The 13,186-nt window shown below is 40.1% G+C and overlaps 1 protein-coding gene across 14 annotated transcripts in view; it reads right to left on the bottom strand.

The window, feature by feature from the left end:
- Positions 1-4,877: 4,877 nt before the first annotated feature.
- The window catches only part of CYRIB (CYFIP related Rac1 interactor B), a 98,865-nt gene continuing 90,556 nt past the window's right edge, over positions 4,878-13,186 (bottom strand). For all 14 annotated transcript variants that reach the window (XM_056333886.1, XM_056333888.1, XM_056333887.1 and 11 more), the window contains 7 exons: positions 12,547-12,683; positions 11,830-11,907; positions 11,615-11,731; positions 10,479-10,558; positions 9,228-9,354; positions 8,359-8,429; positions 4,878-5,675 (listed from right to left, as the gene is read on the bottom strand). In XM_056333886.1, coding sequence (XP_056189861.1) covers positions 5,612-5,675; positions 8,359-8,429; positions 9,228-9,354; positions 10,479-10,558; positions 11,615-11,731; positions 11,830-11,907; positions 12,547-12,683 — 674 coding nt within the window. In that variant the 3' untranslated portion in view covers positions 4,878-5,611. The remainder of the gene's footprint in view (positions 5,676-8,358; positions 8,430-9,227; positions 9,355-10,478; positions 10,559-11,614; positions 11,732-11,829; positions 11,908-12,546; positions 12,684-13,186) is intronic.

Here is a 13,186-nt window from a genome sequence, read left to right as displayed (position 1 = left end):
ATGCTCTTGCCAGGCCAGCTCTGACTTGAGGCTGTCTCAGACTCCCGTGACCACAGAGGCCACCTCTCCTCTGCCTCAGAGTTCGTGGTGTGCATGCTTACTAGCAAGAAGCCATAGAGGACATACAGCTGTCACCTGCAGCAGAAACTCTCCATGCTTCTGCAGACGGGGACATCACTGATACGCCCTGAATGGCGAGGAAGGGGAGAATACGCAGAGACTCCTCCAGAGACCTTGGGATCAAAAGCCATTTGCCGTCACTGAGAGAAACCCCACGGTAGGAGCCAGGAGAGGGCACAGCTCTCCAATGTCCCACTTCATCACCATGGTCACCAGGTGCTTGTAACTCCTTGCTTCCTTTATCAGACCCCTCTGCCACCTGCAGCCACATATTGGCTTCTTGATACGGCTCAAGCATGAGCCCAGAACATAGCCCCCCTGGGAAGGAGCCTGCAGGGAGTAGCAAATGGCTGTAGTTGACAGCAAACTGCTATGGTGGAGAAAACAAATAACACCTGAGTTTCTCCAATTCTTTTTGCACAAACTGAGGTCCCAGGAGCCAACCTAGGACCCCTCCTCAATCGTTCCTTATCATAGCAGCACATGGAAGACAACAGACAGCACCAACACATCTCCATATACGTTAGATGAATGCTTTTCGAAAGGAAAATGAAGGGTCTTGCATGAGGCCGTTAACTGTGGAACACGCAGACGTGACTGAGCAGGGCAGCCACGGAAAGGCTGAAAATAAGCGTTGGCCTTGGGAGCTCCAAGGCCATTCGCACACAGGGGCAAGCACATTCGTAACACACCAAGTCTGTGTAACTTACTACCAGCCTAACACGCACTCAGGCATTTACTGGTGAAATAATTAGAGTACTTGGAAAGCTTTATTCCTACAGACTTTTTAGTAGGGCCTGTAACGATAGGACAAGGGGGAAAGGTTTTAAACTAAAAGAAGAGAGACACAGATTAGAAGTTTGGAGGAAATTCTTTACTGTGAGGGTGGTGAGGCACAGGACCAGGCTGCCCAGAGCAGCTGTGGATGCCCCATCCCTGGCAGTGTTCAAGGCCAGGCTGGATGGGGCTTTGAGCAACCTGGTCTAGTGGAAGGTGTCCCTGCCCGTGGCAGGCGGGTTGGAACTAGATGATCTTTAAGGTCCCTTCCAACCCAAATCGTTCTCTGATTCTATTCTACCATTTGCCCAAGTCTTGTAACATCCCCACAGCAACCAGGTGAGTTCACCTCTGCCCCACACAACTCCACAAACACCCACTTCACACTACCACAGCTGCAACAAAATGGGACCAGCACATTGCTCAGAATCAAGCGGCAGCCAGATCACACCTGGCTCAATTTGCCCCTCCTGTGTCGTAACTCCGACAGAAGCAATAAGCCTGTCCAGGCACCCTTGTACCACCACCATAATAAGACCAGCCCCAAAGGATCATTAGCATCAAAGCAGGGAGAAGCAGCAAAGTACTGCCGCAGATCAAGGGCACCGAGTCAGTGCAATCATCCAGTTTTTAAATATCCCATGTGATAGCAATTACAAAATATGCAAATTGGTAGCATGAACTTTATACCAGGATTGCTTTAGTCCTTGCTTCACTGTCCCCAGATGAAGAGCTGCCACTATGGATCAGCCAGCAGGCATGATACTGGTCTTGGGAAAAGGAGTGAAAAAACTTCACTTAGGCCAGTAAAAAGACCAAAAGAGAGAGCAAGAGCAAACAGCCTGCTAGTTCAGAGCCAGCTCTCTGTCCTGATAGAAGAAGCTGCTTCACAAAGCAGCGTTTCTCAGAATTCTGAGAAATAAGTAACCCCCCAAGCCAGGAAGGGCATCCCCAAACAGGACTTGTTAGCACAGGTATCTGCAGCACCCAGTAAACATCACAGCGAGTTTCTGCATAGATGCACTTTTGAAATGCCACAACTAACCCTAAGCCCACGACAACTGCATAAACTACTCCTTGTCAATAATTTACATTTATTTCACAGGTCTAAGCCTTTTCAGGGACAGAAAAACAACACTAAGTCTAGAAAACTCAAAGAAAAGGATGAGCAGCATCCTTCTACCAAAGCAACAGCCTGAAGAGTCACCCCATCCCAGGCTGCAGAAGCCACGCTGGCATTGGCTTTGCGAGTCAGGAGAAAGCAGCCAGAGCACAGTGCACCCAGAATGAGATGTTTGCCCAGGAATGCTCCAAGTCCACCTGCAACAAGCCGTTTCAGGATCTCCCTCTCCAGATCTGCTCCAGCCATAACAGAACTACTGGGAAATAGGCAGCACTCTCGGCAAAGCGAAGTCCTGACGTTATAACCAGAAAATACAGACAGGAAAGGACACTTTTTTAGGAGAAATATTTCCATAGTTTGTGTACTTTTTATGTGACATTTTTAGAACCAAATCAGTATCACATAAGCAAGCTGTTACTAAAGAACTGCAGAAAAAAAATCCAGGGCTTGTGAGCCAGCCCACACTATTTATTAGCTGTGTGATCAGAAGGGAAACTGAAGTCACTTCACTGTCTGTGAATGGTGACAGGCATCACACAAGCCACTGTGGACGCACCTCTCCCAGAGACCCACCTGTGCCCAGGACTTGAGGCCCGTAAGAATGCAGCGGTAGCTTTTATACTTCAAGACACAGCAGCACGAGGAGGAGGCCTTCCACCCACAGCAGCCACAGGGTGGTTACACTAGCTCACCAGCAGAGAAGTATGACTAATTTATTTAAACCATCAAGTGCCACCCAGCCCAGCACCCCAAGACTCTAGGGTATTACACAGACCAGAGTGGTGCCACCCAAAGCAAGCAATTTTCCCCCCAAACGTACATAAAAGCTGTTTAGTGGCCAATACTGAGCGCTGAGCCCGCCAGCTACTCTTCTGTCCATGACCACAGATAACAGAAGAATTAAAACAGAGAGAGGGACAAGATTAAAAAGTGGTTTTCCAAGAAACAAGCACCAAAGCTTGAGCAGTGAACACACAGTGGTTCCAGTTCAAAAACGCAAACCGCGGATGCCTGATGCACTGGAAGGCCCGTTTTCTCCTCCTGGAAAGCTCAGGAGTAGGGATGCACGCAGAGCTGTGGGCCAGCCGACTCAAAGGCACGCCAGCTCTAATCTGCTTTCCCAGCTGCGTACACAGAGAAACTGCAGAACACAAATGCTGGAGGAAAAAAAGGAAAGCTCCAATTATTCTCAGACCACAAGAACAACGATGTTTAAAAGCAAAGATATTGGCAAGGCAGTAGAAAGGAAGAGCTGTCCAAAACAGTCGACTGAAGAAATTCTGTGTTGTTTTAGCCAGTAGCCACTGAGGCAAGACAAAGAAGAAATCTGCTCTATGGCTAGTTCTTTCATAATGGCACCCAGGCTGGATTTACTGCTTCAAGTGTTTTCTAACAAGATTGGAAGTAAAAACTGTCAAATACCCAAGCTGTACTTAAAACCTATTCTCTGTAAATTAGGTTTCCTTTAGAAAGCTGTAGTTCCAAAAAATAACACCGGACACGAGTATGATTTGCCCCTCCTGTGATTATTACTTCGTAACTGTATTCACAATAACAAGGCTGAGATGAACTGTTGGTTTTTTGGTTTTTTTTTTTTTTTCCTAGAGGTAATGAACTCATGAGGACAGTTACCCTTTCAGATACATGCAGAATGGTTGGTTGTACACAGTTTGTAACATTTACAATTCTGGGAAAGATATTTTTTTAAAAAAACCCACAAAACAAATCAAGTTTTGTCCTTTCTCAGCTGGATTCAACTGTGATGCTGCCAAAAGAACTAAAGAGCAGTATCATGTCAAAGCAAGAGTATTTTATTAGCCAGCATAGCACATGGTTTGCTTTCTCTGTAGCTGGGACCTCTGCTAATTATCTTTGGCAGGGAGGAAAATGCATTACCCTGCCTAAGATGAGGTACAGATACCAGTAATACACACTTGTACCTCCTTTGAACTCTTCCTCAAGATTCATGATTTAAAATCTTGCAAATATCTTGTTTTCAAGAAACAAAGAAAAAATAAAAAGGTGCAGAAGGTCCATCCACAAGAAATCCAGCATGGTCACACCGGTACCTTATACTGGGAAGCTAGCATGCCACGTAAAGTTACAAAATATTATTTGTCCAGCAAATCAAGCTGAGGGTGTTCACGCTTGCCTGCAGGTTTCAAATCTCCTTTCCAGAATGCTGACAACTCATTTTAGCCATAATCACAACAGCACCACACACACGAGGTGCACTGTTTGCCCACTGATGCAAAACGTGCCATTTCCCAGAGATGCTCTTTCTAGTAATTCTCAAATCTTGTTTTCTCTTTCAATTCTTCCTCTCCCAATACAGTTTCATTTTCTTCACCAACCTATCAACCTGCATTAAAATGCTAGCTGAACACGAAACATTATTTAGCATGCTAAGATTATTCAGTTTTTCTACACAGTTCAAAATATCTGGATCTACAAGGGTATAAACCAGTACAGAGCGAGGGAAGTTAATCTCTGCACCACTGGTACAGGAAAGGCCAAACCGGTAGCCTGATTTGGAACACCATCTCTGATGTATTGAGACATCAGCACAGGTAGCCAAGATGCAGGTTCTTCAGCAACATCCACTGGGATCTGTATGGATTGCACGAAGTTCTTCCCCCCAAACCCTGTATGAGTAATATTTCTGAGAGTGAAGCAGCAGAGCGTGGAGAGCAAGAACCCTGAAACACGCTAGGCTTAAATCAGTGGATTAGACTACTGGTTACTGGTAATGAAACAGCAGAGTTTTCACTATATAAAATTTATAAATTTATTTTTTTGTAAAAATCCAAAGAACACGAAGACATCTCACTCAAAATACTGGTAAATCAAACCACACTTAGAAAAATGAAAGCCGATTTTATTATCTTATCCACAGCCAATCATTTGACATGAACATGCATACGTAATTTTGCTACGCACACACCACAGTTTAACGTTAGTTATTAAAGGTTAAACATACAACATACATCCTTACAAAAATGAGTCAAAATGCAAACGTAACTTTTAAACAAAACAGTTTTTACTCATTTAAAAAAACCTTTGTGTTGGGTACCATTTTGTACAAACACAGTTAATTTAAACAAATCTGCTTTTAGTTTCCTCATGGTTGCACATGAAAATAAGCTGCAATAGAAAATGAAGTCATCAAGGGATTTTTAAATAGCAGAAGTAGGCAGTCTTGCCATGCAGAAGAAGCAATATTAAATATTAGTTTTTCAAAAAAAGAAAAAACCACAAGTTTAAAAATATTTAGTTCAAGTCACAAATCTTTCCCCAGTACAGAGAAATCCAAATGCAACGCATAATTAGCTGCCACTTAGGATGGCTATTCTGAAAAGTAGAAATACCTTCCAGAACTGGTAATTTTCATTGATTTGGCACAGAAAAGAAGTCTGAGCTTACTTAAGAACAAGAAAGTGATTAAAAAAAAAGGTAAACAGGAAGAGAGAAAATAAAAAGCAAGAATGAACGAGATAGTAGTTGCAATCACTAAAAAAAAAAAATAATCTGTGCATCTCAGTCATTGCAGAATACTGTCTGTCTACAGCAGGTGCGGATTCCAGGTAATTGTTATTGCAACATGGATTTAATTTGCTTGGAGGTAGTCTCATCATTCAAATGCTTTGTTGTGTACCTAAACAGAGAAATAAAAATCAAGTTGAGAAAAGCACGGATGTTACTTTACTTCGGCTTAACAAATACACCATTTCTCTGTTCACGGCTCACTCTCGGCCACTTATCACCCCCAGCTCCACAGTTGTTACCCAATACACAGATCAGACATTCTGATCAGAAAATGCTATCATCAATCAGAACGATAACCCAACAGCCTTGCACCAAGGGGCATTCAAAATAAGCCTCAGCTGGATGACGGCATTTGTGCACTTAGGACATTTCATAGTAAATTTACGTTTCCGTATGTGATAAGTAATTATCAGTAAGACTAACTCAAGGTCTCCAGTCCACAGGAAACATCTTCAAATAACACACAGCCTCAGAAACTTCTCTTCAAAACTTTCAGTGACCAAACTTTTCTAAGATTCCTCAATGGTAATGGGTTTAGAATGGATTTAATCGCTTTTCTGCCTAATTTCCTGCTTGCTTAAGTAACTGTGCTGCTAAAACTAAGTAGTATAGACATTCTAGCAACACATTTTCAAGTCGCTACAAAAAACTTAGTCATTTCTTATTTTAAAAGAAAGTACTGTATATCCTCAGTGCTGGCTTCCCTGATCTTCCTCTTCTAACTGTAATGCAAAAGCAAGTAAAAACTTATTTTGCAATTTAAATTTAATATGTTAAATTAGCATTTTCATTGTTATCCACAACTGCAGTGACATTTTAGTTGTTCGCTTCAAGAATATACAATGATTTTTTGATTTGGAAATTACTATCAATATAGATTTCAGCACTTTTTGGCAATTTATACGTTCCACAAACAAAAGGCCTAAGGTTTTCTAAAAGCCTGAAAAGTTACTGCACTTGGTATTCTGCCCATGTGAAAAAGCTGAACACGATTACAATACTTGCATGAATTTCAAATTATAAACAGCTGATCTCTCTCTGAAATCCATACCACCTTCCATTTGTTTTTGAGACACATTATTTATCTCTTGAGAAAACACAAGAACTTCTAACATTCCTCCAGAATCTAAGACTTAGTTTCTCATGACATCATCCTGAATCTGCTTTCATCACACACACAAAGCAGCTCACCTCTGCATCTCTTCCTAACAATTCAAGATGGCATTTAGACAAAAAGATTTAAATATCCCACCCAAACAAGTAATCAAATTTACGAAGCTAGGCCTGTTAAAGTATGCATGCATGAAATGGGTTGGTTGTGCTGGAAGGTCAGCATGAGAGCACAGGGTGAATTTACACTACTTATCATAAAACAACACCGAATGGAGCAAGCACCTGAACTACGCTTCCCAGGTACTTGAATAGTGTCAACCATGATGAGGACAAATGAAGTACCAGTAAAGATCAGTGTTCAGTTGCAGCTGCAATCACAACGAATTAGTCAGAAAACAAATGCTAATTTAGCATCTTCCTTCTGGAAGCTTGTGTTTTTACTGATCACCATCTCAAAGACTGATCACATACAGGAGGTTCAGAGATGAGTAACAGAATGATTCAAGCATGGAAATACTCACATGAAGTCTCAAATTAAGCCCAAATTTACTTTTGTTCTTTAGCTAATAACCTGAAAAAACTTTGCAAGTGAAACCATTTATGATGCCACATTATTTCACTTCTTACCACATCTCAACACAAGAATGAGGGCAAATGAAATTAAAGCAGTTTCAGTGCAGATAAGAAAAACGAAGTACAACTGCACTTTTAGGCAAGACGAATTAGAGCTTCCGCATTTCAAAGCGAGCCCATGAATAACAACGTTCAGTTACAGTTAACTGTTACCAAAACGACACGATACCTTTTCAAGTAGGGACAAGATGAAGTATTTAATTGCCCATCACATTTTGGCACTTTTTGCCACTCCTCTGATGCCGGACACTCACATGAAGAACATGTAACTGACTATAGATGCAGCTTTATGATCGAAAGTAGTGGGTTTTCAGTTTCTATACAGAATCAGTGATTTTTCCTTACCTCTCCAACTAATGTGGCAACTTCTCTCATGTAATCTATGGCAGAAAGATTTAGACTGTTGCCCTAGCACTTTGTGAAAGAAGAACAATTTCTAGTTACATACTAAAAAAACGCAAAACAGAACTACCTGCCCTACATGTTTGAAGCTATCTGTGAAACACAAAAATCACGTAAAACTGTTCTTATATTCTACTAATAATAAACAGAATCATTAAGTCATGGTCAAACCACACACAGCTGAGGATATGGCCAATGCAAACTTCCAGCCATTTCTTTGGTAAGCTGGCACAAGCCACAGTGCGCACACCATGTGGCTTGTTTGGTTGTTCAACCAGTAGATGTGATCACAGTTACTTCTACTTAGCTTTTAGTATGTACTAAATGTTGTCATCAGTTTTAACTTCAGGTACAGCGTCTACTCTGGCACGCTTACCTCTACAGACTCATTCTTAACCTGCACGCAGTCCAAGTATGCAAAAAGTTATTTTAGAACAAACAACTGCAAGTTTATGACCTGGCTTTTAAAACACAGTAGCTTCTTCTTGCATCTCTGTCTCCAGACACATGGGGAGAGAAGCCTGCAATAACCACATTCACCTTTTACCTGCGACACAGACTGAATACTTCGCTGCTGAAGGAAATGCCCTGAACAATTCATGAAAATTCACATTAAAATATTTCAAAAGAAAAAGTAAGAGTACCTGAGAGCATTTAGAAGGCCTTCTACACTGTTAGGAGGCTGGTCTTTAAGAACTTTGATGCATCCTTTCATCTAGGAGTTAAAAAAAATAAGGTTTTTTTATGCTAATACCTTCTAAATTTATAGAATGTTTTATATTCCATTTGTCAGAGAGAAAAGTTTAAAAAAGGCAGCAGTGTAAAGACATTTTCTTAATATTAGAAAGGAATTAAGCTTTCCGTATTACATTTTCCTATGACAATGGCTTAGCTACTTAAAAAAAATATCTGTGTATCTTTGGACAATGCCACTTTGATGTCAAGCTCTGCTTTATCAATCTTAGACAAAAAAGGGACCATAAACAAAAATCTTCATCATAAATCCATTAATGATTACATTCAGCCACTGAAATATTGACAAACTGTAGCTAATACAACGGGAACAACTCATTTGAAACAACCACGACGGAACATACAGTAACAGCATGTATTTCCCACGCTTACTATCGAACAACAGCAGAAAGTTAAAGACTTAAGGACGGTGGATGATGAACCTAGCTTTTTACCAGACAGTGAGGAACAAGCCAGATGCCATTGTTCTTTCTAGTCGTTCTGATTTGGATCTTTCAACACCACCACTGTTTACAAGTATTTCAAGACACTACCTGAATTCCAACAGAACAGATTTTCCCATGACCTAACAATGACCATTTGCGTGTCCGAAAGCCTAGTTAGTATTTCTCGCTACTTATGTATGTGGTTTGCTAAGAGCTACCACTGTGCATTTAGCATGAATACAAAGTGTACATCTGGTACTAGATCCTGAAGGACAAAAAAGGAGCCCCCACACAATTTAAATACTCCAAAGATTATTTAGTAACAATAAACTTACATCAATTTTTGAAGTTTTGGCAAAAGCGCCCACTGGATGCACGTGGTCATAGAGTATGATGACACCCACCATTACCCTCAGACAGAAGGATACTGTTTCCTCATTTGTAAACCTGCTTCTATATTCACTGTAAGATAAGAGTACATACTAGTAATGCTCGAAATAACATCAAACAGAAAAATCCTACTATAAATCCTCAGAGGAAAAAAACCAACACCAAACACCAAAACCCACCAACCCCAGACCTCTGAGTTTTCCTTTTTCCTTTCAATAACCTGCTTACAAGTCAGACTGCTGCTTAGAAAGTCATCTGAAGATTAACAAGGATTCTCAAACCTACCATAATACCCTGCTGCTACGTGCCATTTCACGTTTGGGTTTGTGGGTTTGGGTTTTTTCCTCTCTCAGGGGAAAAAATTAAAACAATACATACTACCTTTGCTTTCAATGCTTCCTACCCTTTTCCCTGCCGCCATCTGACATACAACCCAAATTTCTGACTCAGGGAGAGGTAAAAATAAAAAAAAAAGGCCAAAAAAGGTAAGCTTAAGGAGCAACACTTAACTTTTCTTGTATGGGAGAGACCATTCCTAAGAAGTTTAAGAATATTTGGGGATCTTGTGCTCTAAAACAAGTGTACTGCAGTATTTAGACAAACTTAAGTAAGACATATCTCATTCCTGAGTAATTTTACCAATGGGAAACTACCTAGGAGCCAGAAGAAACAGATAAACCCCCAAAGTTTAGTTTGACTTTTTGTTCATACTCCCAGTGCCTCTCCAATTTACAGTAGACAAAGGACTGCCTTCATGCCTAAAACTCTCATAATTCCCCAGGCAGAGTGCTGTAATTTTGTTACAGCCATCAGCCAAACCAACTTGCAAGGAGGTACCACCCAATGCATTGCCCATAACTCCTCTTTCAGGAGGGCCCTAGGCAATCATGCTCAGATAGTGTATTTCCCTGAATTATACATGAGAAAACCATTTATAAAGGGTGCCAAGAGGTCATCTAGCTTTCATAGCCATTCTATTTTAAAATATTAATACGTTCAGAAAAGTAGACCGCATGATTGCATGGCTAGGAAAATGAGACAAGATAGCTTCATGTCAAGGTAATACAACTAAGCTGGTAAAAAGAAGACAGCATAGTTTCTAATTACCCCAATTATATTTCTTTCACCTTATGCATCACAAGTCATGTCATAAACAGAGACGATTCATACACAATACAAGCACTGTTTATACTCACGGGGTTTCCAGCATGACCCTGCACACACTAGCCATGGTGCTTAAGCAATCTGTAGTATTCTCTATCGGTAAATTTTTATTCTGCAGAAGAAGATAAACAGTTTCCAATTCAATTGTTGTGAAATATTATACCATAAAACCTAAGTCAAGCCTTCGTGATCTGCTGGCATGGCAATGTGGAGGAATTGAAAACACCAACACAACTACGGTAAGTCAGGTAGCCTTGCACTGTTTTTTTAAAATGTTACAATACAGACTCATGACTTCCAGAGCAAAGCCTATCACACAGGTTTTGCTTGCTTATTTGTAGTTATAGAAATACACCATTGACACTATTGACTTTAGGGAAGTTTTAAAGGAATCGTCTAAGCTGTTCTTTAAGACAGAAATTTCTATAGCCAAATACATGCATATGCTGCAATAGTAAAACTTAAAATTGTTGCAAGTAATGAAAATAAGAGGTTGTTTTTCTCAAGGCATTTCAAGTGTAAAGCGTAACTCCAGAAAAAATAATAAAAAACTAATGTATCTTTGTATTAAACATGTAATGTATAATTATTAAGAAATAGTGTGCATGTAAGACAAAAATCACCAGTTATCAGAAGACAAGCACAATACTTGTAGTGACTGTATTTTACCACTAATACTTAGTTAAGGATAAATAGGGATGTGTCAAAATGTTGGAATACTGTTCAGGTTTCTCCCCTCTTTAAGTATACTTGACTTCACACAGCAAAATAAGTGTCTTGGTAAGGAAAGAAGGAAGCTATGTTTTAATTCCATTTCCATTTCAACCACAGAAAATCAAGCTGTTTGCCTTCGAAATTTCTGCTCCAAACCACGACCAAAATGCAGGCAACACACTTACCACTTCCACCTCCCTCCTTGAGGAAAACTATCACTACCAATTTGTAATACTTCAACTTTTGGCAACACATCCACAAGGTGGCTATCTGAACTTATTCTAACCTCTACAGCATCCAAGAAAGATACTGTATGTTCCCTGAGGCTCCAAAACCCAAGTTTGATTTCTAGATGTGAAATTAAGCCTGGTAGAAGAGTTTTGTTTTCCAAAACTATGTCTGGCTCTGCAGTGTTTTGAAGTACACTATCCAAGTCACAAATATACACTCTTACCTCTGACACAAACTTTGTTGTAGCATCACTTAAGGTTTTCAACATTGGCGTTGCTTCAGCATAAAATAAAGACATTCTGTTTGCCAACTCATTATTTACTTCATTTTCTCCCTCTGCCTATAAAACAGAAGGAAAGAAGAACTTAGTTGCTCTGCACATGAAAAAGTTAGGTGGTAGCATAAGCCTGCGTTTCATCTCATCCAAGGGTTACCTACTGGGACATTGTTAATCCTCATACGGCTCAGAGTTCTTCTGTAGTAGCTGAAGTCATTCTGTATAGCAGGATTTGTCATCTATATAGACATGGAAGCAGAAGAGTTGTAACAAACTATATAAGGACAAGTTTTCATAAAATGTAAGACTGAGAACGAGAAAACATTCAGCCTTCTGAAGTAAAAAGGCCTGTGACATGTTGGGAAGTGATATGTATGGATGTAGAGCAAAGGTTTCTGGTTAAATACTCAGATTTTTCACAAGATCTAACAAAAACAAGAAAAGGAGTAGTCTCCTAAACAGGAGTTTGAAATTAGTAGGTTGAAAAAAATATGGATTTGCTTCTTTGCCTCCAAGGATCAGACCAGCAAATTAACATCATTTCAGTTTAGTTCTTTGCACATTAGCAAGAAAACAGCTGGACTATGGGTGTGCACATACAAAAAGCAGCAGCATTATCCCAAGAGATATGCAAAATTCAGATGAAGAAACACGATTAGTATGAACTGAAATAAAATAAATGCCTAAAGCTAATAAGATATTTCATCAGCCTTCCAGTTAATCTAACTCTAGGTCATGCAAACAAGCCAAGCATAGTAGATACTTGAGGATGTGCGGCATGCTCTATCCTAGAACAGAACACAACTAACATTGCTTCGGTAAATAAGACTTGTTCTCTCTTTGCTAGCTTTTGTGATTACAAAATTACAAGTTCTTACCTTGAGCTCATCAAATCGGAGTGTAAAGTGAAGAATTTCTGCAAACTGCTTAGCAAGAGCCTGCTCTCGCTCCAGGTGTTGCGTTGGTGAATATGGAGTGCTTGTCAGGGCTCCCAACAGACCTCGCAATCCTGCCTCTTAAACGAGAGGAGAGTATTTTGCAATATACAACTGCACCTGCTTCTTGTATCTCTACTGACAGATATTCTGCATGCTAGACTTAAAACACACATCTGCCAAAATAGATGGTAATTAATAATAAAGGGGCTTGATGAATTGCTTCCGTGTGCCAGTGTTACTGTATTTACTTACAAACTGCTGTTAAGACTAGGTCTAATCAGTACTAACAGCCATGAAAACCTTCTTGAAAAGTTTTATTCAAGCTCTGTCTGCAACATTTATGTAGGAAATATTGCAATAACCCATGTTAGCAGACTGCAGCCTTTAAGATAACACAGAATTAGAGGCACACAGCTACCAGTAGAATATATGGGGGTTTGGCGGGTTTTTTTGTTTGTTTTGGGTTCTTTTAAGATAAACCTATAACCCAATTTCCTGCTTAGCTTCTTGAGAAGAACATCTCACCTCTTTAACAAAGCAGAATTTACCTGCAAAAAGCTACCAATTTTTGAGCTCATTT

The sequence above is a fragment of the Falco biarmicus genome, chromosome 3 (genome assembly GCF_023638135.1).
Source record: "Falco biarmicus isolate bFalBia1 chromosome 3, bFalBia1.pri, whole genome shotgun sequence".
NCBI lineage: Eukaryota > Metazoa > Chordata > Aves > Falconiformes > Falconidae > Falco > Falco biarmicus.
Note: the sequence above shows the minus strand (reverse complement) of the source record. Positions and strands in the feature narration are given on the sequence as shown.